This window comes from Amphiura filiformis, chromosome 1 (genome assembly GCF_039555335.1).
Source record: "Amphiura filiformis chromosome 1, Afil_fr2py, whole genome shotgun sequence".
Classification (NCBI taxonomy): Eukaryota; Metazoa; Echinodermata; class Ophiuroidea; order Amphilepidida; family Amphiuridae; genus Amphiura; species Amphiura filiformis.
This window is the reverse complement of record NC_092628.1, coordinates 87251052-87277424: the sequence shown is the minus strand read 5'-3', so window position 1 is coordinate 87277424 and position 26373 is coordinate 87251052. Positions and strand designations below refer to the sequence as shown.

General features: G+C 37.6%; 1 protein-coding gene across 1 annotated transcript in view; it reads right to left on the bottom strand.

The window, feature by feature from the left end:
• LOC140155986 (ubiquitin conjugation factor E4 B-like) overlaps window positions 1–12296 on the bottom strand; it is a 42688-nt gene extending 30392 nt beyond the window's left edge. Inside the window, exons 1-9 of the mRNA XM_072179040.1 lie at window positions 12118–12296; window positions 7444–7657; window positions 6607–6712; window positions 4217–4307; window positions 3057–3192; window positions 2211–2370; window positions 1673–1811; window positions 1035–1135; window positions 598–712 (exon numbers count right to left, since the gene is read on the bottom strand). Coding sequence (XP_072035141.1) covers window positions 598–712; window positions 1035–1135; window positions 1673–1811; window positions 2211–2370; window positions 3057–3192; window positions 4217–4307; window positions 6607–6712; window positions 7444–7657; window positions 12118–12141 — 1086 coding nt within the window. The 5' untranslated portion in view covers window positions 12142–12296. The remainder of the gene's footprint in view (window positions 1–597; window positions 713–1034; window positions 1136–1672; window positions 1812–2210; window positions 2371–3056; window positions 3193–4216; window positions 4308–6606; window positions 6713–7443; window positions 7658–12117) is intronic.
• Window positions 12297–26373: the final 14077 nt, after the last annotated feature.

Sequence of the window (26373 nt, the reverse complement as noted above, 5' to 3'; positions counted from 1 at the left end):
GATTTTTGAAATTACGCAATTTAATACACATTTTATGGCAAATCATTAAAATTGATATTTTTGATATTTAACAGTACTTGAAGTAAACTTTATAAATCTGATGATTTATACTTAAAGTGTATGTAGGTGGGATGAAAACCGACGATCAATTGAAAATTTTGACCTTTCATTATTGAAGATATGGATTTTTCCCAAAACACCAAAAAAAAATTAGGTCTTTTTTTGATAAAAATCCATATCTTTAATATGAAAGGTCAAAATTTTCAATTGACCGTCGGCTTTTCCTCCCTGCTACATACACTTTAAGAATATATCATTAGATTTATATAATTTACTTCGAGGACTGTTATATATCAAAAATTTGAAAAATATCAAATTTTTATAATTTGTCATAAAATTTGTATTATATTGTGATTTTCAAAAAATGAAAATTATTTGATAGCAGAAAGACATGCTTAGTATTCAGAATGCAATTCGATAGGTCTGAGGTGCTCTCATGCCCCACAAAAAATACTGTCGAAACACAATAAACGCTCATTTTAGATCCCTTAAGTGTTTGATGGGAACAGAAAGTGATTAATAAAGTGTACAACTTACCATCGCAAATGCCTCAGGATCCCTGTAAGACACGCACACTAGTTCCTGGAGAAACCCTCGTGGCATTGTGTGAGATATAATGGGTGCTAACAGTAGCGATCTATTACTGCATGGACTGCAATAGAAATAATAGAATTTCTCAGAAATAATGTCATGTGATCACAAGCAGGCCACAGTCATGGTGAATCACTACATATAGGGAGACCCTACACAGGAGGCAATATCCTCATTAAATTAAAGTACATCAATGTGTATTTCTGTGATCCGCATTGCCTAGAGTAGCCTTGTATCAGAGCCGTGTTATATCTCAGAATAGATGTGTGCATATTACGTATGACAAACGAGTACTTGGTGGATTTGCCAACTTCAGGCAAGAAGTGAACATGAGAAAAATTGTCTCAAAGGTGGACATAAATTACATCATAAACATTACATACCTGTGTTGTGTGAAGGCTCCTTGTAATACTAATGAAGCATGGCTAACACATTGGCTACGAGCTGTCGATAGCAGATCACACATGGGTGGCTGACTATAACGCTGTAAAATGGAAAAAAAAATGCAGGTCAGTTCTCTTTGAGTACATTATTTTATTCCTAAACATCCTTCTATTAATTCAGTTTAAATGCAGAGGGACACATCTGTCAACGTTCACATCCCACTGCATATGAAGAGCTTTGTTGCAAAACCCCTTACATCCACTCGAGCAACTTTTGAGGGAACATAAAATATCATCAAAAAAGTACTGATATATGGGGGTTTGCAACAAAAGCAGGTTTTGACGGGATGCTTGCGTAGGATGAGCATCCTGCCAAAAACTGCTTTTGTTGAAAACCCCCTTATATCAGTGATTTTATTTTTTTGATGATTTTTTGATGTATTCTCAAAATTGCTCAAGTGCTTCATATGCACGATGAAGTTTGCAGAGAAGCTGTGAAAGGTAGATGCAACAAATTGATTATAACCATTCATGATGTCCATTCATGATGTCCATTCATAAGCTATCATCAATTCTCACATTTTTTCCATCCAAAGTGCAAATATCATATGGGACTTCCAGCCAGAATGCCATCTTACCTTTGGTGCACTGCGTTCTTCCTGTCCTATTCTTTCATAACACTCCATAAGATATTTGAACATCTCTCCTTCCACACTGGAAGCATCCAACATGTTGAGTGAGGTCGATGCCACCTTACTTTTCCCACTTGATGAGGGACTGAAAATGATGAGGATTAATTACAGAATTAAATGAACTATTTATGAGATGATTTTACTTAATTGCATAAACCCTAACCTTAATCAGTAACAGCTATAATCCTAATCTTATACCCAACACTAACCTTAATAATATTAATCTAAAATCCTACAGTCCGTATACCTTTCATAATTTCAAATGGAAACCAACATCAAAGGTATATTTTAAGCAATTTAAAGCTCTTGCTTTTTTTCAGTTACGGTCTGAACTTAAGGTGTGTCGGGACAATCAGAAGTAAGCTGACAAGTATTTCAATGCAGCAAACTCTTAAAATTGTCAGAGTCAGGTAGTTTGAGTTGGCCAGGCAGCCAAAAATAGACATATTTTTGCCCAGCCTAATGCATGTGAAGCTGTAATTACCTTGCAGCTGCTGCTGCTCCTACTGCTGCTCCTGCTTCTGTAGGATTTGTGCCTGGTTTAGGTGATGCTGGTAATACAGCAAATGGGTTGCCACTGGTCGAGTGTTGTATTAATACCTCCATGATTATCTGATTTACTAAGTCCTCAAGGTTGCAAAACACTAGAAGAATAAAACAAAACAATGCCAACACCATTAATTACTAGACTAGATTGCTCAGTACACACACTAAGTAGCACATATGCAGGCTTGCTAACATTGAAATTCAGAAACCCTAGTCCAAAAGTAGACATATATTTAGAATGGCAAAGACTTGACAAATCCATCTGTCAGGTCAAATTTGGGCAAAAATGCTCAGTTTGAGAGAAAACGTAACAAAAAAGTTCTTGTTTTTTATTAATTTTTAGAAACTAGATATACATATCTAGAACATGTTTTTTAATTTTTTTTTTAATTTTGATTAAAAATCAACTTCGTTAAAATCAGGCTTTTTTTAAACATTTTTGAGCAAAAATTAACATTTTTCAACAATTTTTGGTGAAAATTTCTCTAAGTTAGTCAGAATTCAAAAAAAAATTAAAAAGTTTATTTTTTAAAAATTATTTTTGTTTTACTCAAAATTTGGGTCAAAAACCTGTTTTGAGGATTGTCTCCAAAACAGATGGATTTATCAATTCTTTGTCATTCTAAATATTTAGAATTTTATATACTTCAGACCAACAATTTAGCAGTTATGAGTAGGGCTGTTGTCGACAATACTTTTAAGGCAGCAATGATATCCAACCTGCTACATTTGTAATCACAGCGTATACCTGTACAATTATGACGCCAAAAGTGTACTTGCTTACCTTCTTCTGGTTCTTCACCAAACTCTGCTGCAAGACCAGTCAGATACACTACACCGCTACCTTGTTCCTTCCATGACACATGAAAGATGCTACTTGCAGCGTGTAAGAGTTGATCTTCGCTTATACCACAGAATTCCTGTAATAGAAAACCGTCATATCATTATTACAACTGATTGTGAGTTTTATTTAATATCGATTGTGTGACCCACAGAAATAAATCATATTCATTTATTCATTCATTTTTTCACTAATCATTTAACAATAAAACATAATTATTAGTTCAATGAATAACTAACAACAAGCTACCATATCCTGATAAGAATTAAATAGAAAAAAATTATCGTATCATACCATAATTACAACTGATTAAGGGGGTACTACACCCCTGGTCAATTTTGTGCCTATTTTGGCATTTTTCTCAAAAATTATAGCACATTGGTGACAAGTAAGATATACACATTATAGGGGCAAGGACTACAACTACTGCACTGAAAATTCAGCAACTCAAAGCAAGTAGTTATTGATTTATTGATCAAATATTGGTTTTCCTCATTTTTGACTGTAACTCCACAACTGTTGTCTGTGCTGAAATAAAACTTCCAGTGCAGTAGTTGTTGTCCTGCCCCTATAATATACATATCTTACTTGTCCCTCAAAGCGCTATAATTTTTGAGAAAATGCAAAAATAGGCACAAAATTGGGCAGGGTGTAGTACCTATAAAGCTTTAATTAATATCAAATATATAACCATCCACAACAAAATAGGCTGTAATGTCAGCAGAGCCAGATTTAAGATATGTTCCACTGAACCTCTAAAAAATAGAAAATAAAGTATTCCCAAACTCTTTTTACTGATTTTTACAATTGGGTAAGGTCTTTAATATCCATGAAGAGTTTTGTGAGGTGTTGAAGACAAAATCAAAATGATTCTCAGATCCAGCTAAAATTCTTGATTGGTATTAGAATAATGGAGTGCATAAATGAAATATTGGCCTAAATCTGCTCATTTGCCTCACTAATACAAATTAACATGCACATCACAAGGCACCAAGTAAACAACATGGGGACAATTATAAGTTGAAATGCAGAAATGGAGGAGGGGCATTGTACTATGTGGAAATTTCTATCTAGTTAAGTCAAGTACTTAAATTCACCATTACCTTTTGAGCAACCTGTCCTTTTACTCTTTGCTCAGGGTCTTCAACCTCTGGGTTCTCAATTCCAGAGTCAACATCCATCTGGGTTAGTGTGCTACATAAAAAAAACCAGAATATTTGTGACAGATGACCAAGTTAACCCATACCCCTTTTTATATATTCCATTTATGCAACCAGACAGCCAACTCTTTCAAACACCAGTTTTCTAAGATACTAAACTGGCCTCAAAAAGAAACTTATAATTTTTCACAAGATCATATCTTAAAATCCTCTCCATAAAAATGAACAAAAATTGCACACAAGATTACTTCAATACTCTACTGATCAATGTCAATAACCAATAAGTTGTCCAACTAACACAACAGCAAAATGCACTGACATTGAACACCTTCCTGGACCAAAATTCACAGCCTAACAGACTTCTTTTGTTGGGTTCCAATTATTCGCCTGTGAATGTGGTCCCGGAAGCTGTTCCGTGTCAGTGCATTTTACTGTTGTGTCAGTTGGACAACTGCTTGGTTACTGACATGGAGAGGATTTTAAGATATGACCCTTGTGTAACAGTTGCTGGTATTGGTAACTTGCTTCTGGGTTAAATGGCGGCTGATGTAAACAACATCACTCACTTTTGTAGTGATTATCACAACAAAAATATAGTTTACTTAATTCAAAAATGAAAGTTTGGCTATAATTTGGTAATGAATCAAAGTTTACATACATGATTTGGATGAACCAAAAAGTTTATGTACAATATAGGTTTTTTCAATGTCATTTTGACATCAACATGGTATAATAGCATGGGAAATGTCTTCCATCTTGGTTAATTTTTTCATGGAAAGAATTATGGTGGACATTTATTGGAATGGAGGTTTTATTACTGACAATATACGGTATGTCCAATACCCTTGAATATCCTTGACAGACATTGACTGTATACACTAGATGTACATCACATTTGAAAGTCTTGCCTTCCTTTTTGGCCCTTCCTTGACTGCCAGACTGTTGAGAATGCCATGACAATCAAGGCAAAATCATAAACATATATTATTTACACACATTATAATATCTTGATCATCATAATTCTTTGATCATCAACTTTTCAATGGAAAGTAACAGCCTGGAAGATTTTATTTCCTGAACAAGTTTCAAGGATCCTGGTATTGACCCTTGTTTGACACAAAAGCATCTTCTAGTATACAGAGATGGCTTCAAAACCCAACTACCTGTACACCTGCGTCACCCTGGTAGACCCATCAGTCAACTGCCCGTACACCTGCGTCACCCTGGTAGACCCATCCAGTCAAGCGGTGGGTTGGTTTAACCCAACTGCCTGTACCCCTTCGTCACCCTGGTAGACCCAATCAGTCAAGCCCAACTGCCCGTACACCTGCGTCACCCTGATAGACCCATCCAGTCAAGCGGTGGGATGGTTTAACCCAACTGCCCGTACCCCTGCGTCACCCTGGTAGACCCAATCAGTCAAGCCCAACTGCCCGTACACCTGCGTCACCCTGATAGACCCATCCAGTCAAGCGGTGGGTTGGTTTAACCCAACTGCCCGTACCCCTGCGTCACCCTGGTAGACCCAATCAGTCAAGCCCAACTGCTGTACACCTGCGTCACCCTGATAGACCCAATCAGTCAAGCCCAACTGCCCGTACACCTGCGTCACCCTGGTAGACCCAATCAGTCAAACCCACCTGCCCGTACACCTGCGTCACCCTGGTAGACCCAATCAGTCAAGCCCAACTGCCCATACACCTGCGTCACACTGGTAGACCAAATCAGTAAAACCCAACTGCCCGTACAGCTGCATCACCCTGGTAGACCCAATCAGTCAAACCCAACTGCCCGTACACCTGCGTCACCCTGGTAGACCTAATCAGTCAAACCCACCTGCCCGTACACCCTGCGTCACCCTGGTAGACCTAATCAGTCAAACCCAACTGCCCGTACACCTGCGTCACCCTGGTAGACCCAATCAGTCAAGCCCAACTGCCCATACACCTGCGTCACCCTGGTAGACCAACCCTGGTAGACCCAATCAGTCAAACCCAACTGCCCGTACACCTGCATCACCCTGGTAGACCCAATCAGTCAAACCCAACTGCCCGTACACCTGCGTCACCCTGGTAGACCCAATCAGTCAAACCCAACTGCCCGTACACCTGCGTCACCCTGGTAGACCCAATCAGTCAAACCCACCTGCCCGTACACCTGCGTCACCCTGGTAGACCCAATCAGTCAAACCCAACTGCCCACCCTAGTAGACCCAATCATTCAAGCGGTGGGTTGAAGCCATCCCTAATTGACATCCTTGCAGTCTCCTGATGGCAGCGCTTGTTCCAATTATTGACAAAATATACATAGATGGATAAGAAGAGAAAACTTACCTCTGTTCACAACATTCCATTTCCATACTTTGTGGATAGCCAGAGTCCAGGCTGGCACCACTTTCAACCTCCATACTGGGCTGGCTTTGACTTCCATCAGCAACATCTACGCAATGCAAACACATTGAATAAATTTAACAACTCAATCATTCCAATAACATGATCGGTTTAACAAGGCTTATATTTTTAATGATGTTTGTGCTATGCCATCATAATCAAAAGTGATTAAATTCCAAATTCTGATAAAAAATACATTAGCAATTGAGGTGTTGCTCAAGCCTGCAGCAGTGGCATAGATTTCTTTTTGACATTGGGGGATGTGGTTGGAAAAAATTTCTTCAAATATAGTGAATCCAGCACCTTTTTATGGTACAAATTCACACGAAATTGTTTTGCCATTTTGATGCTAAACTAATGAAATATTGTGCAAAAGTGGAATAAATTTGTGTGTGCATGAAAAAATTTGGGCTTTGGGGGCTAAAGTGGCTAAATATGAGGTTAAATTGGTCAGAAACCCACATACAGGCATCAACATTGGGGGATGATTGTATGGACCATCCCCCTGGCAAAATATTTGGGGGATTTATCCCCCAGGATCTACGCCTATGGCCTGCAGGATAGCGCACTGCTGCGAGCTCAAGTTTGATTGCAGAGGATGTAGTTTTAATAATGCAAACTCAATGAGGTAGAACCAATGAGTACCAACTCCGCTATGTTTGTGTGTCTAGTATCTTTGTGCAACCTACATGTACATTAATTTTACAAGATTATCACTAGTAAACAATTCAACTTAAAACAGCATTGCTCGGTATAACAACAGGCTGGTGACAAACTTGCCTTGTATTTCTTGTGTAGGCGTTGCTGTTGCTGGTTCAGGCTGACTTGATTCTTCAATGTTTTCTGCAAGTGTTCTCTTTGCGGATGGCACTGTTAAAGATGGGGATCCTGATGAAGAATTACTTGCACCAGCCTTCTCAGATTCATTACCTGTTGTGGTCAGTGGGTTTGGAGAAGGGCTTTTGTCTAGACGAGCTAATCGCCTCCGACGTATCTGAAAAATATATGCAAATGTGGTTGGAACAGAATATTTTACGTCATGTAGGATAACAATACATTGTAATGCAATGCTTGAAATTGTAATTAATACTCCATAATTAATCCAGAATAAATCAGAATCAGTAAATATTCATTGGCCCATTTTAACAGCATCTGGCTACCAGGGTGGAGTGGGGCCAAAACAACAACAGGAAGTGCATGGTGAAATCGAAAGGGAAAAGTTGGCACATAGCCAGCAAAATTTACTGCCAGGGGCTAGTCTTGTCCCATCCTTCTGACCGGCACAAAATTGAGCAATGAACAGATTTATATCAAAAATTATCTGGGCCAAAAAAAGTAAAAAACCTAAATTTTGAATACCGGTAGTTCAAAATATGAACTTATCAAAATAACTTCATCCAAATTTCAACATTAACAGTATAAACACTGTGAAAAGGAAGTACCTGTACCTCATATTGGACAAGTTACCAAACCATCTTGTTTTAAAGCTCCCCTGAATTGAACAATGGTGGATTAGCTTTGTTATTCTTTCTGGCAATAATACAAACCCGTACAGCAAAACAAGGTACAAAGACAATAAACAAGACAATGCTCTATACAAATAGTGGCCAGCACTCAGAACTCAAGCTGATCTTGAATTGCAACCTCTTTTGAAGAGGTTTGTGCAACTAATACAAAGGAGAGACAAGACAATTCCTCATTGTTACAGGGAATTAAAAATTAAACAAAAACAAGGTACTTTTTTTTCACAGTGAAATAACATCTGTTGGAAAAAATGTTGATGCAGATCGACTGAATGCGTAACTATCGTGTGCTAATTTGAAGCTAGAGTTCTCAAGTAAGGCAGAGGTTATCTTTTGAATCCTTCCATGACCACTGACACTTGATCGAGAAGTAATAGTATCTTCAGACCAAAGTTGCCGTGATCGCCATTTCCAAATTTCCATTGCTTACATGATGTCATGCTTCACCGATTCTGATGTAATTTGAGAAAGCTCCTCTAGTACTCATCCATGTGGACCTTGTGGAACATAATACACGCTGGACAGCTGGCAGTACGCTTATAAAAGGAACCTTTTCCAGGATCAGTTTTTACTTGCACATTGTACATACATGTAGAGCACGCTGCAATATTGGTCATTGTTGGTTGTGATTATTTCTTTTCCGCACACGCCCGCAACCGCAGTGCAAATTTCAGGTATGCCAGGTGAATTCAAATTTGTCATCAAACTGCATTATTTTATATAAATTAAAGCCCTTGAGTAAAGAAAGCCAAAACTGAAAACCGTTTTGTCATAGCACTTTCCGTAGCAAAGTTACATCTTGTCAAATATCGACTTTCATCAAAAAGATTCAGCTAAAGCTGAATTTATACTCAATCGCCGAGCGATTGCGATTTTAATCGTCTGCAAAAACGTTTAAAAACGTTTAAAAACGCTTTTGAAAAGCGATGGGTAATCGCCGAATTTTGCGATGCATCGCTCGTCGCTTTTGCGTTTATAATTATCACGGCGATAGCGATTGCAGACGACAATTAAAATATTCTAAATGCCACAAAATACATTTTTAAAACATCAGTTGCTGTCAATAATTATTGCTTTGAATTAATTCATCACCAAAAATTAATTAATCAAGAAAGGTCAATTAATTATCAATTTAATAATAGATTCAGATGGTTGTATATGATTGGTTGACGCATTCACGTGTCAAGCGATATCGCAGGGAAGTTGAGATTTCTTCAACTTGCAAAAGCGACATCGTTTTTGCCTTGGCGATTCGAATCGATCGGCTTGACGCTCTGGAAATGTAAGTAAACACTGAACATGCGTGAAAATCGCTTTTCTGCAAAAGCGATCGAGTATAAATTCAGCTTTAAAAAAGAAAACAGCATTTCGGTGGTGTTTCTAGATCTTAGTCTCATGAAGATAGCAGCTTTTCTATGTGGAACTGCTATCAAAATCCCTCTAAAATTCCATGTGCGAATGTCTCATCACCATAAAAAAATCATATATTTGGGTCACGTGAAGTATAGACAACATACCGTACTGACGCGAGTATAGTCCCACCTTCGAGTAAAGTCCCACCCCAAGTTTTCGAAAAATTTCAGAAATTAAAAAAAAAAAAAATTTCAATGCATTTTGAAATCATTAACCCTAACACTGACCCATGCTTTTTGGTATCGGAAGTCAGAGAAGATCCGAATTTTTCAAGAAGAAGAATAATTTTGACTGTGCAACCCAGGGATTAGAACCTTTGACCCCTCGCATGCCAAGCGAACGATCGCGGACCGGTAGCTGCTCGGGTTATTGCTGCCCGGCCAGCAATTCCGTGAGCATATCACACTTCGGGTGATTGCGTCATCGCAGACCCTGGGATGCATGCATGTTATGAATTTTTCATCCTGGTATTTTGTGGTTTTTACTGGTGTTAGGGGTAGAGGACACTCTAATCTGGAAAAATACATCTTTTTACCCCTAACACTGACCCATGCTTTTTGGTATCGGAAGTCAGAGAAGATCCAAATTTTTCAAGAAGAAGAAGAATTTTTCGACGGCACCCCCGGGATTCGAACCTTTGACCCCTCGCATGCCAAGCAAACGATCGCGGACCGGTAGCTGCTCGGGTTATTGCTGCCCGGCCAGCAATTCCGTGAGCATATCACACTTCGGGTGATTGCGTCATCGCAGACCCTGGGATGCATGCATGTTATGAATTTTTCATCCTGGTATTTTGTGGTTTTTACTGGTGTTAGGGTTAATAGAGTATGACATGAATACAAATTATCAATTTTCATTATTAAAAATACAAAACATCTTGAATTTTTTTTATTTTTAGGTCAACCATGAATGATCCTAGCATTTAGGTTTGTTTTTTTAATTGAGTATAGTCCCACCCCCAATTTTGAAAAATGTTCACCCAAAAGCGGGGTGGGACTATACTCAACGTCATCTGGTATTTATGTAGGTTTCCTTGACCTGCCTGTTCTTTTAAATTTCTATGTAAATATGTATTTAGCCCGAGGTACTCACACCTCCGTCACTACGATTTCCAGTGTCCTTCTCCGTACGAAGGTCTGAGACTCCCGAGTCCAGGGTACACATAAAATATCACTTTTTCTCATAAATACCACTTCCTACCATTCCTCATGTGAAGATGAGACTTAAACAAAACATAATTGGTGCATGTTCGTAAATTTTGAGCACATTTGACTTTGAGGATGTAAAAGACCAGACTTGTGATTGTAGTGTTATCATCGCTGTGTTTTGAATTTTTCCTATAAATAGATGCCCGTTTCTACGTACGTACGGCATTCATGGCCCTATGGTGAGGAAGGAACAACTATAATAGTAGATACAGACTTGGAGGTACATATTTCGAGGTGCATAACAGACACAAAATTTGTGTCATAACAAACACCAAATTGGTGTCGATGACCTGACATGCATGCATTCTTTTGTGATGGTCTTTCAATTTGTGCGGAGTGTCCTTGGCAGACTTGACTATGCTTCAGTGGTCATGAAAGGATTCAATAGATAACCTCTGCCCCACTAATCCCCAGCTATTGTCTGAAATTGCACCTCGGAAGATATATTATAACAACTCAGTCCCTCAAATGATAGTCATATAACGACCAAAAGATAAATGACTGACTATCATTGAGGACTGAGTTCCGCAGCAGTCTACTATAATACTATAGTATAGGGCCATGAATCATGATGTTTCGTTTCGGGCCAGTGCCGTACTATTACGCTGCCTTTCGTATTCGGCGAGGAGGACGATTTCGACCTCCTGGTTTGTTTACAAACAGAGAGGTAGACAAAAGACCGTTCAGCTTGTCCAAACACTCAAGTATCTGAAGGATGGTCCACAATAGCGTGATTCACGTAAAATGAATAGGGATTAAAAAGCTGTCACGTAGAACCATGTGCTTCTATTGTCCAATTTGCCATCAGGATTTCATATGGAAACAGTTCAGACCCAGAACAGGATCATGTCAGAAATTAATATTTTGTTCTGGGTCTGATTATTCGGACTAGTTTCGGGCTAATATGTATCAGTATAGTGCTAGGCATGCTAGGCGAATTTGGCTGACTAGCAAATGTGTTAAGTGTGCACTTAAAGGAAGGAAGGAAGGAAGGAAGAAATCTGGAAAAAATAATAGTTTTTTTACGATAGAGTTCTCGAGTAAATAAATGGCAACACGGCAATTCGGAAGTAAACAAAGTCAAGACCCGACCAGTCAGACATGATAACTGACTGGTCTAGCCTCTAAGAACTGCTCAAATAACACGTCGGTGAAATATTAGCATGGTTAGTATCTTAAAAATTAGCAAACTTTGTTCCTGAACACATAGTCTAGATAAGTCACAAAATAAATTTCGGTAAATAGTCGAATTTATATTTTCATAAAATGAGAAAGCTTAAAATTAATGCAGCCTTTCCACAAGAACTAACCTCGTCTGGCGTAAGCTCACTCATAATTCTAGCAGGTGTGTAGTAAAACAAATAATATGAAAAGTTTCAGAAATATTTCAAAGTGAAATATAGGTTTTTGATAAGAAACTAGTTCATGACTCGACACATTCAGCTCTTCACCAGAAGATTCCTCTGAACGTCGCCATGTTTGCCATTGTGGACTCTGTGGTGCATTATGGGCAAATCAGGCAAAATACATAGACTGTCCTCAAATCCCTGGAAAAATAAATAGACTTGACTGCAGGTGTCACGTTGTTGCCGCTGTGTGGTTGTGGTTGTGTTCAAATTGAATCATATTCACAATTTCACATAGTAACAAAGAAATCACATGAAAAATACCGTATTTTTGACCGAATCCGGTTGTTGCTATATATAGAAATTATTCAGGAAAAATTCTGCCACACAATGATCTAAACTTGTACATAAAAATGGCATTTCGTGATCCACAGCATCATCCCCCAAATTACACAAGTTAATTTTAAAATACAATGCATTATAAATGTACATAGACTAAAAACTAAAATTAATTTCACTAAAAGACAAAATATATATAGGCCTAATAAATAAAATAGTAACCCTGCATTCATCCTCATACAATCACACTCTCACTCTAGTATACACACCCCTACACACATGTACGCTACTACCGCACCCCCATACAAACATACACTCCATGAAACAAACATAGGCCTACTATAGATTTGGCACGGATCAGGTGTATAGTAGGCCTACTTTGTAGTCTAACTTTCCATTTTCATATCTAACCTACTCTGCACTGATCTTACAATAAATTAGTGATTTGAGGCATAATAATACCTACATCCTGACTCTGGGGCTTATTTTCGCCAGCCCATACGCGGGCTGGTATCTATTTCTGAGATTGGGTTTGTATGATCAAGAGATTAACTTTATTGGTAGGATTGGTAAGAATTATTTTATTTTACTTTTTGAGGTGGAGTGTTTTAAAATTATTGTTAGTATTCGATTTGTAAGGAAAAGTAAGTATGTTTTTCTGTTTCAACGAATGAAAACGAGTGAGTATTACCAAAGTTATGTTTGAACTAATTATGACTTTAAAAGTTCTAGGTATAGGCCTAAATGTAACAATAATAGTTAATATACAGCATCATATGGTCAGCAGAAGAAAATTACATCACCTATGATGTCATATCAGTGTCCTTGACCGGGGGTCCTTACTCCTTGACCACTGAACAACGTGATATCATGTTGATAACAGATCTATAGAATCAAAATCTTAAATTCATCATATCACAGATTCTCAACAATCTGTGATCATATGGACCATATTGATGTGAAAGTAGGTATCTATCATATCCTGTGTCGTTTTATGGATAAAAATGACTCAAAATGTTATTGATGAAATGGTTGCTATCATAAACATCAGTTTTGTCTTTTCAACAGGAAAAATCCGATGCAAAATAAAGTTTTCAGGGCCTAGCTATACTATGGGCATAATTTATGCATGCAGGCCTATACTATTGAACAATCCCAACAATGTAACTCATTTGTTATGCACTTATAGATAAATAAATTGTCTTACTTTATTAACTTAATAACTTCTTTATTATAAATAAAATGACACATAACTTATGTGAAGTCACTTTCTATCTTTTTTATTTGATTCATAAAATTACATTCAACAAAATGATTGAAGAGAAAACACACAAGGCACTAGGCAGACTGTTATAGAATGGAATAGGTAAGATGCCATGTCCATAGCTTCGCAGGAGTTTCCGACTAGCAATCAACATGATCAGCACATTCAGAAAAACCCAGTTTAAGAGTGAAGATTATAGTGAGTAATCAGTCCTTTATAAATGTGCTGGCCACTATCTATTATAATATAGTAGGCTTAAACTATACATTGCGAATTAATGTCAAGTTATTTTAAAATAAAATGTACATGTAAGTTAACTCAAACCGGCAGTGTATTTGTGACGCGGTATATCGAAAGCCGTGAAATCGGACATTCCTAAGCGAAGATATTGAGTTCGTAAGTTCTGGTATTACAAAATTGGAAATTGAGATATCGTGGGGAAAAAGCTGAAAAGACAAAAAAACAAAACAAAACAAAAACAGACCAGAACATTTTGGAGTAATGAATTAAAGAGTTGACATGAGATTAGGAATTAATGTTTTCTGATGTTTCAGTGTACATGTTCTCATCATTGATGGTTTGGTGGACTGTCATGTAACATGGATGTAAGCGTGATCCTAAAAATGCCTTTCACATTGACCAAAACTAATTACAAGACCTCTTCTACATTGAGGCTGGCTTTCCCTTTTAAAGGGAATTTTTATCTAGTAACTCTCCATCCAGCAAGAAACTCACTATCACAGGCCTATTGAAATCCAATTAATATAGGCCTACCATGCAGATAACAACCTTGGCCAAATAATTATTAGGGGTCCAATTATGATACGCAGTAATATGCTCAGCCTTATCACAAAATAAACAATAGCATTGACCTTACCCACCAATCAGAAAAGCCTATTATAATCATGTGATGGCTCAATCCAATAGTAAACATGCTTAGAAAAAAGGCAAAAAAATAGTCCTGGTTGCCATTGTCTCAATACAAGATAAGATGTGCTAAAAAGTCCTTGTCATGTGGGGCAGGATTAGATAAAGGGATACAAACCCCGGGTACAAACCTGGGTATGAGACATTAGGAATTATTTCCTAGCCTCTTAACCACGGGGTTGATGGGCTATCAAGACACATGTAGGCCTATGTATATAAGGGATAAACTGTGCATATGGGATATGGGTTCAAGTGGGGGAAATGTTCACTCCGTGAACAATAAAGCTTGATATTAGCAGTAGATAATTATGGCATTGATAATTTACGATGAACTACCTGCATATTAGCAGTAGATATGGCATTGATGAACTACCTGATATTAGCAGTAGATATGACATTGATGAACTACTTGATATTAGCAGTAGATATGATATTGATGTACTACCTGATATTAGCAGTAGATATGACATGATGAACTAATAGATACACTCATAGAAATGACTTGTTCGCCTTGTTGGCGCAATTCAAAAGGAGTAAGTTTGGACAACTCAAAAATAGTGTAAAAGTTGCCAAAACAAAATTCATTTTAGTTATCCGAACTTAAAAATGCTGAAAAAGCTCAAAAGTTCCGTCAACTAATCAACTTTGTTGGCATTACTTAAAAAGTTGATGTAAGTCGTGGCGTCAACTTTTTAAGTAATGCCAACTTCTGAATTCAAGTTCAGGGAACTTAGAAAAATAAACAAGGTTCAAAGAACCAATTAGTTGAGTTATTGTAACTCAACATGTAATTTGATGTAACTCGCTCATATTAAGTTACTGGTACTTATTGTTTTGAGTTATTCCAATTTGGTACTTTGTTACTTTTAAGTGAATTAAAATTCACGTAATTGGATCATTTTCTGCACAATTAGCAGTATTCAAATATTTATTTTTGTAATCAGTGCAAAATTTTGTATAGCACACCTCTAGAAAATTATGCTAACCTAGTTTCATTTTCTGAGTTGTAACAACTCAATAAAGTAAGTGCAAATGAGTGCGACCAACATAATGATATCGAGTCAGCGTTACTCAAAATTGTACACGTTGGCATTACTCGGAAAGTTGACGCAACGACTTTATAATACATCAACTTCCCAGCAAACACAAAAACGTTTTAAAAACGTTTTAAATAAGTTATATTTTGGCTTTTGGTTTAGGTAAAAACGTTTTAATAACATTAAAATGTCGGGTTATATAAAGGTCATGATAACGTTTTAAAACGTTTTGTATGAAAACACACTACAACAATATTTTTAAATGTTTTCAAAAATGTTATTGTAAACTATTTTTGCAAACATTTTTGCCAAATATTGTGTCAATACTTAAATAACATTATGTTAAAATATTTGAACCCAGCAAACACAGAAATGTTCTTAAAATGTTTTTTCAAAACCTTTTAATAACATTTAAATGTCGGGTTATATAAAGGTCATGAAAACGTTTTTAAAACGTTATTGGAAATATTTTGGCCAAACATTTTTCGCAAAATATTTTTTCAACTACAAAATAACATTCTGTTTAGAATGTTTTGTATCAAGTTTTCAAGAATGTTTTTGGAATGTTATTAAAACGTTTTTATACCCTTTATATAACCCGACATTTTAACGTTTTCTGTAAAACATTTTTGTTTGCTGAGCAGTAGATTATCAAAAATGTTTTTAAGGTTATGAAAACGTTTTATACTCTTAATATACCCTTTATATAACCCGACATTTAAACGTTTTCTGACAACCTTTTATAACCTTTTGCGAATGATGTCGAAAACGTTTTGTGTTTGCTGGGTTACTGAGTAATGCCAACGAACAATTTCTATGAGTGTATGACATTGATATTAGCAGTATAGATATGACATTGATGAACCACTCAGTGATATCAGAGTAGATATGACATTGATGAACTACTTGATATCAGCCGTAGATATGGCATTGATAAACTACTTGATCAGCAGTAGATAGGGAATTGATAAACTACCTGATATAAATATATCAGCGGTAGATATTGCATTGATTAAACTGCTTGATATCAGCGGTAGATATAGCATTGATTAACTACTTGATATCAGATGTAGATAGACATTGATAAACTACTTGATATCAGCAGTAAATAAGACATACTTGATAGCAGTCATACTGAGCATTGATTAACTACTTGATATCAGCGGTAGATAAGACATTGATAAACTACTTGATATCACTATCAGCAGTAGATGCAAGTTGATAAACTAACTGATATGATATCAGCGATTCAGGGGTAGATATTGCATTGGTGAACTACTTGATATATCAGCAGTACGATAGGTATATTGAAACTACTTAATGATATCAGTCATACAGCATTGATAAACTACATGATATTAGCAGTAGATGTGACATTGATGAACTACCCTTAGCTTAGCAGTATAGATATGACATAATAAAATAAATAAATAAATAATAAATTTCGGGATTTATATAGCGCTTTTTCCAGAGGATTCAAAGCGCTGTAATTTCGCTGCGTGGTGAATCATCACAATCAGATCGCATCAACTAGGCTAGTTGCAGCCGAACCTGGCGCAAACCTATCCGCACTTAGATTGTAACATCCACCCATTTTCTGCAGCTCCCCAAATTCCATTGGGTGAAGGAAGTTTTTGATAACGAAACAACTAATCACCGATTTTTGAAAGCAGGAGGAAACCGGAGATCCCGGAGAAAACCTGCGAGAGCGAGCATGGATCGGGATAAACCAAGTGCACATTAGTCCTTGGGCCGCGCCGGGGCTTGAACCCGGGACCTCAGTGGTGCAAAGCGAGGGAACTACCGCTGCGCTAACTCGCCCTCCCTTGATAAACTACCTGATATTAGCAGTAGATATGACATTGATTAATGACATTGATATTAAAACCCCATGAATTTAGACAGCCAGTTCAAAAGATATGAGCAATTGATATGTTTAGCTATAAATTATCTCAAAATCAATATTTCCGACTTCCGGTTGATTTTGCTTTTTTTGAAAAAAAAAAGCACCCTGGTTTTTTTTATTAACTTTGTAAATCACCTACTAGTTTGTTAACACTGTGTTAATTAATTAATTAATGAATTCACCTAGTTTAATTGTTGTTGTTCACAGTGGTGTTATTATGACTCTCATCCTTTGAAAGACTTTTGAAGATCGATCTATAGAATTTGATCGATCTGTATAGAATTTGTATATAAAAAGGATCCCGGATCCATCCGTCGTTTGATCCTGTAGTTTGTAGTGTAGCTAGTGTTTGACCAGTGGGTGGATTTGAATCCTGGATTAAACCGTGTTGAATTTGTGAAAAGGATCCTGGACATCCATTGTTTGACCATGTAGTGAGCATAGGCGTATAGATCCGGGGGGGCAATATTTTGCCAGGGGAGTGGTCCATACAATCATCCCCTCAATGTTGACGTCGCGTCTGTATGTGGGTTTCTGACCAAATTAACCTCATATTTGACTATTTTAGCCCCCAAAGTGCAATTTTTTTTCGTGCTACGCGCGAATTTATTCCACGTTTGCACAATATTTAATCAGTTTAGCTTCAAAATGGCAAACATTTGCGCGCATTTGTACCATAAACTTATTCTGTCGCCAAAAGGTGCTGGATCGCTATACTATACTATTTTCCAACCCCACCCCCCAATGTCAAAAAGAAATCTACGCCACTGGTAGTGAGTGACGAACAGTTCTTTTCCGCAGTGCACCCGTCTCCACAGACCACACTGGCTGCTGTTGTGAAAAACTTTTGTTTTGACTTTATAGTATAGATATTGTATGTAAACTTTGTTAATTTTGATGTTAATTATTGTACTTTTATGAACTTTATCATTACCCTGTTTATCCGGGGTGCGCTTACTGTAAGGCGGGAATTACGAATAAATCAATCAATCATCACATTTGGAATGCTAAAAGAACAGTAATAGCATTTAACATTAATTTGCTTTATTTCACAAATATTTTCGTGACTTATAACATTCAATTTGTAAAGTATAACAAATTAAGTGACTAAATGATTCATTGGTTTAGATTTTAACTCATTTCACCCATACGGTTTGACGACCCCTCATACTGCAGTTACTGTCCGTTTTCCTATACACAATACACAGTGCTCTTACCATTGGCGCGTGACCTCTACAAATAGCGTACGTTAGAAGTATGGGGATTTGCCTAGTTAACGTCGCTGTGTGAAAAATAACCGGCCAATATTAAAAGTACTCTTCTAAAATTCTAGAAAATATAGTTTTGTAACATGTCCTCAATTTTAGCTAATTTAGATGTTTGGAAATATGCGTACTTTGGTGTTTTAGTGTATGTTATAGGTATATAATAGTACATTGCCTATGTTAACGTCGCTGTGTGAAAAATAACCGGCCAATATTAAAAGTACTCTTCTAAAATTCTAGAAAATATAGTTTTGTAACATGTCCTAAATTTTTAGCTAATTTAGATGTTTGGAAATATTCGTACTTTGGTGTTTTACGAAGGATATGTAAACGACAGATAACACCAAAAAATATGAAGAAATTATTTCCAAACCGTGTTAAGTCAACAATCATTATGTTGCTCATTTTCAAGAATGCTGGTTAACAAAAAGCAGACCATTGTCTCATTTCGTGAACAAAGGTCCACATACCATTGTTTCCTTGCGTTTCCTTTATAATCGGTTACCCAACTGAAGCTTTTAATACCAGCTCATTGCGATACCGCACATATAAAACAGACACATGTGCACAACCAGAGAAGATCTGATTTAATCAGTTGAGCTGTTTTCAATGAGTGTTATCTTGGTTTAATAGCTTTTAATGGGGTTTAAGTCCTGCAAAGGTCGCGGTGAATTCTACTGTAGACATGACTGCATCATGTTTAAGTAACTTAGACCATCTAAATAATTCAGAAAGTTTACCAGCAATCCCCCTCCCCATGCTGGGTCTGGATCCCAGGCCGCCCTGAAAGCCCCCCCAGTTTAATCCACACCATCTCACTCATGCACCAAACTTTGTCCAAAAAAAGTATTATACTACTAAGGCAGTACATAACTAAAAACTAAAACTAACTATATCACTGGGGTGGTATTGTTAGCCCCCCATGTCTGAACGTCGAACCCATGCTTAACGTTTGCCCGGGGCGTAACAATACCTTTCCAGCAAGATATTTTGTTAGTTTGACTTCTTTCTATTAACAAAGTTTGATGCGTGGGTGAGATAGGGTGAATGTTCAACCGGGGGGTTCAGCCTTGGAGTATGGGCTTTTCAGGGGGGGGGGCTTTCAAGGGAGTCTGGGGTCCAGGCCTAGCATGGGGGCTGTTGGACAAACTTTTTTTGAATCAGTTAGGTGGTCTCACGTGCCTCGGTTTTCAGGGGAGCTGGAACCGTCACTCGGCCACAGCTATCATGATCCTTTATTGCTTTTTGCATGACCTATGACCTCACCCAGTAGTTTTCCAGAAATCTATTTACAAATGGTGAATAAATATCAACAAAATATACTTGAAATCTATTGATAAGTTTTACCCAATTCAAAATTCCACTTTTTGTATTGTAGGTCTCTAAATACATGTATAAAAACACATTTAGAAACTGAAAACGTATGAAAATGTATGAAACATTTTTTCTTCTTTATATTTATCAAACTGCAGCCAAAGACAAACATGGTTCACTGAAAACAGCCCCAGAGGAAGTAATGAAATGCTGGGAGGAATACTTCATTTTAAATCATCTGAATACAGAATTCCCCAGGGATTGTAATATACTTAACTCCATCCCGGAGCCTGTCAACACTGCTACAGCAAGTGTGCCCTTTTCAATAGATGAAGTTGAAGAGGCCAGCAGAAGTGTTGAAAGCAGGAGGACCCATGATGAAGCAAATGTTGTTGAAGATCATCAACACGGCCTGGGTTGAAGGAAAAATCCCTGAAGACTGGAGTAAAGGTCTAATAACCCCTGTATACAAAAAGGGCGACAAAGCGTAAACTGGACCCAGCCAACTACAGAGCTATTACCCTCTTGTCAATCCCGGGAAAAGTATTCTGTAGGATGGTTCTTAAAGGGGCATTTCGTGATCCACAGCCTCATCCCCCCACTTTTCTCAAAAAAAAAAAGTTGAGATTTTTGTATCACTGGAAACCTCTGGCTACATAATGTTTATGTACAAAATATTTCTTGCAGATTAATTCGTTTTGCAAAGATATCGTGAAATTTGAATTTCGTTCTGGTGCACCAGAACGAAATTACAACGCATTGTCTATGGAGCAGTGTAATACACATAATCATGCATAACTCGCAAACGCAAAATCGAAATCAACTGAAATTTTGGGAATAGGCTTTTTTCGTGGATATGTACTGAAAAATGTCATAGAAAGAGGATGCTAGGATCACGAAATACTCCTTTAACCGAATACAACAGACTGTAGATAACCATCTGAGAGGCGCCTAAATAAAGGGGCCGTAAATAATTGTACTTCGACGGTTAAGTGTGATTTTTTGTGCTGGCGAACACTCAGTCACACCCTTGGGTTGAATCAGGACAATAGGTACCTCTCACTCAAGTGGGCGCTTTCACATGACATTCTTTTGATCACTTAACTTATGACAGTAGCCTGCCTGGTAAAGCGTTAATACGCTGTCAGGTTAGTTACCGATTTAGAATGGCGGAACTCTTTTGTCATGAACAAAAGGTACCTCTCGATGAATAGCTTGGCGGATAATCAAATCGGCACAAAGTTACAATGCGTTATGTAATCTATTGCGCCTCCACGATTATGATACCTCCGTGGTACCATACTACCTTGGTATCAAAAATGTATCGATTGCAACAAATTAGTTAACCCAGCTGGTCCGAATCAATAAACTCAAACACTTTTATTTAATTAATCAATTGTTTCTACACGTAAACAATTGTTTGAAATGTTATATTTTTTTGATATTGTTTGATGGCTACATACAGCATCATTTAAGTTCAGTTCAGTTCATTTATTATCATGTAATTCAAGGCCACAGGCCCACAATACAATATATTTAGTACATAATACAAACAAAACATCAATAACATAATTTAATTAAATCTAATTTTCATTGCATAAAAAACATATTTAGATAAACATTGTAAATCATGAGCATTTTCGGTGCTCATTAGTGAAATAAATTTGGCTTAATTTGGTACATTTATAAACCATGATGGTAACATTTCAGATCTTGTATCTAAAAAAACGGACATGACATAATAAAATGATACTCAGCATCATTTAAACAAAATCAATGTTTGTGAATAATTTTCAAAATCAATATTTGTGAATAATTCATCATTTTGTATATTTTGTATCGTTCAATATGAATCTTGATGATGTGTTTTAATAATTTAAATTTGAATTTAATTTGTATATAAATCGTATATGGATCCTGGGTATGGATGATGCGTGTTGAGGGGATGAAAGGGTACCGTATGACATTATGCATGGTGAGTTGGGGTGTGGGGGTGTGTATGTGAAAGGGGTGAGTGGAGTGTATGTTTGTTTCATGGGGGTGCGGTAGTAACTTACATGTGGGAGTGTGAGTGTGATTGTTAGCTCTTGATCAGAGCCCTCACAGTAGGCCTACCTTAGAAGATCCAGTGATCCCCAAGTAAAATAAACCCAAGCAAGTGACTAGTATTAGTAAAGAAAATGTATATAGGCCAATCCCTGCCTGGTAATAAAATTAATACCACTCCCACACAGTGTCATCGCCCCGATATCTTCATGGCAGAAATCGCCATGGTAGGTAGAATCCACCGCCACGCATGGCCATTTTGTATCGACCTGTTTAATAGTTTTGAGTCCCATAATCATCGCGGGGCCGAAGGACATCTGACTAAGGCTACTGACAATAGCCCCGATTAGCTCGGTGACTGACCTCGCTGTCCGGGGTCGAGTATGGTAGTTTTTGACTCAAGACGCAAGCTATTCTCTCAATGGGCGCGTTTAATGGTGGTGCGCTCCCTTATAAGAGGCTTTCGAGATGTGTTACTATGTTCGCGCTTCTGTACAAAAAAGACATCGAATAAGGGCGGAAGTCTTAAAAAATCATTTTATTTCAGTCACAAATGCTTTAAATAACTTTTGTGATTAATTTTAGGAACATTTGTTTAAAATTTTACCCAAAAATACAAGTCTCTGACGTTAAGAAAAGCATGAAAAATCACTTTCGTGAGCGCTTTTGCTGTAAATTTATACCAGATCAGAATAACGCATAAAACTTTTATTTTTGCTTAAATTGCCAATATCAGTAGGCCTTGTTTTGAAGACAGAGAAAAAAGGATGTACTTTGACATAATTAAGTAAATAGGCCTATATTGAAGATATTCAAAACGTGAATTTACATTTCACAACTAAAAAATTTGAATTAGAAAGCGTCCTTTTGCATCAAACATTTAATTTTCTGTCCAACCTCTGCAAAACTCTGCATGTTGATGAACATGATGAAATTTGGTTCTTGTGGTGATTCCGAGCTGAGTTTTAAAACATCATTTCTTCCGAACGGAATGCCGCAGAGGGATGAAATTTTGCAAAATGACTAGAAACTATCTCTAGTTTACTTTAAAAAGTAAAAATGTGGATTTTGATAACTAGTGACGTTTTATAGAGGGCGCACCACCAAATCACTCCACGATTTATGTACCAGTGAAATTCGGTTAAAATAGTCCACCGCTTATTTGAGCTTGTTTCGGCCTTATTTTCTAAACGTATAGTCAAATTTTGCCCGTTTTCAGCTCATTTGCTTCCGACAAGTATACATGAAGAATCCTGCGAAAAAGTCCAATTTTTTTTTTCAGAGTTGAAGTTCTGGCGCGAATTTGAACAACGTCCGGTTTCCAAAATTGAGTGATTTTTTAGGGTTAAATTTGCACAATTTTTCTTTACGGCAAAATAACAGAAAAAGTCGGTGGTTAGCAATATATTCCGTTAAAAGAATAATATTCTACACATGATCAGCTTTAATTTGATACCAAGCTTTATAGTTGAAATACGTATTTAAAGTGCCAAAACGAGATCCAAATATAGGCCTTTTACCGTGTATTTCAATGGGCGCGTTTAATAGTGGTGCGCTCCCTAAACACCATTAGATTTTCAGGGGTGGGACCCAAACATAGCATCAATACTTTTCAAGATATGGATAATTTTGTAAATGATACCTTGATATTTTTGCCGAACCACTAATCTGAGTAATGAGCTAATTAGTTTCCTACTTCACACAGGCAGGGTGTAAATCCATTTTTGAAAGTGGGGGGGGGGGGGACACAATGAAAATTATTAGTCATTGATACTTCGGCGCGAAAGTGCCGCACGTCGCGCCCCGCGACGTATGGGGGTGTCTGAGGGGGATGTGCCCCACAGAGAAGTAAGAAACTTTTGCAAAATGAAGACCTAATTGAAGCCGTTTGGTGGACCATTTTGGCACTATTATAGTGTAAAATTTTAGCTTGAAACCCCGGCTTGAATCAGCTGAAAAATTGTGAAATGACGGCCTAATAAGCCATTCGTGGATAAGTCTTCACTAAAACAGAAGCAAAAGCGACCACTTGTTCATGTATACGCAGGGGGTGTGGAACATCCCCCCTCAGACATTGGAAAATGTTGCAAAATGAAGGTCCAATTGAAGTCATTTGGTGCATAAATTTTTACACTGTTATAATAAAAACAAAAAAAAGGGACCGAACTCAATTTGCAAAATTTTACTTGAGATTTGAGATTCGGAATTATTAGTAATATTACTAAAGCATGCATGGATTGAGTTAAAGTCAGCATTGAGTCCGTCTTAAAACTGACTTTGGCGATAAAATGTGACGGGCCCTGCATGTCGACGGGCCCGCAGTACAGTTGGGCCGATGACCCGCCTTCAAGCAATGCCCAAAATAATCACAGGCCTATAATATATTATTATACTTACGATCGACCCGGCTGTGCGGATTTTTAGGCATGGGCAGTGATGGGCCTACTCAATTACTGCAATTACCTAGCTGGGGGGTTTACACCCCCAGCTAGGTACTGTAATGCTCTCCGATTCTTCTTTCTTTCTTCTTCTTCTTCTTCTTCTGGCAACAAACTTCGAAATGCTTCTCCTCCTACATGTTACACCCTACAATTACGTAACTTGCACATATGTACCGCCTATATCCAGTGCCCATATGGTGCAAACAGAATTGGGATCAAAGGTCATTAAAGGGGCATTTTCGGTATATAACCAAATATCTTCAAAATGCTTCTTCTGCCACATATTACATGGCACAATGACGTCACTTCCACATGTGCATCGGCTTTACCCAGTGCCCATACCTTGCACACAGAATTGGGGTCAAAGGTCATTAAGGGGTAAAATCTTACAATTGCATTATCTGGACATCTGTAAGGAGTATGGGGCTCAAACTCTATACAATAAATCTCATGACCAGGGGAACATTTTGCGGGGGTCAGGTCAAAGGTCATGCAGAGGTCAAATTTTAGAAACGCATTTCCTGGACATCTGTAAGGGGTACGGGGCTCAAACTTGGTGACAACAAACTTAATGATCAGGGGAACATGTTGGAACACTTTGCAGGGGTCAGGTCAAAGGTTATCTGGGATCAAATCTTTATAACTTCATTTTCTGGATATCTGCAAGGGGTATGGGGCTCAAACTCAGTGACAACAAATCTCATGACCAGGGGAACATTTTGCAGGGGTCAGGTCAAAGGTCATGTAGAGGTCAAATTTTCTAAATGCATTTTCTGGACATCTGTTAGGGGTACGGGGCTCAAACTCCACAACAACAAACTTACTGACCTGGGGAGCATTTTGGAACACTGTGCAAGGGTCATGTCAAAGGTCATCTGGGGTCAAATCGTAGAATTTAATTTTCTGGATATCTGTAAGAGGTACGGGGCTCAAACATGGTGACCACAAACCTCAAGACCAGGGGAACATTATGGAACATCATGCATAGGTCAGGTCAAAGGTCATCTGGGGTCAAATCTTAGAATTAAATTTTTTGGACATCTGTTAGGAGTACGGGACTCAAACTCGGTGAAAACAAACCCCATGACCAGGGGAGCATTTTTGGAACATTTTGTAGGGGTCAGATACCTCCACAACACCAACATGCCCCAGCTAGGTTTGTGGTCTATGACCACCATTTGCCACTAGTTTAACATGTTTTCTTCTCTTTTCTCTTCTCTTTTTCTCCTTGTCTCCCTTTCTCTTCTCTCTTTTCCTTTTTTTTTGGGGTGGGGACCAAAATGTGTGTGTGTGTGTGGGGGGGCATTTGACATTGTACCCCCCTGTCACCCACCCGATTTACGCCCTTGCACACAGGATCGAATATGGATTATCATAATTCAACTGTCAATTATTGATTATATTGATTAAATAAACCTCTTTTTAATAAGTACTTACAAGGATTTGAAAGTACACTCAGTCACAAGGTCAAATACCATGAAAATAGGAATTCCAAAATTTGATTTTTTTATGGGAATGTCATCTTTAAGGGTATACGATGTATTGTTGGTCGAAGCAGCAGAAAAAAAAGTAGTTCACAGCATCTTGTGAATGGTACTGAGCTTTAGCAAAAACTGCATTCCTCAATTCATAGCGAGCGTGTATAGAAGAATTCAAATATTACAGATATACTTTTGTAGGT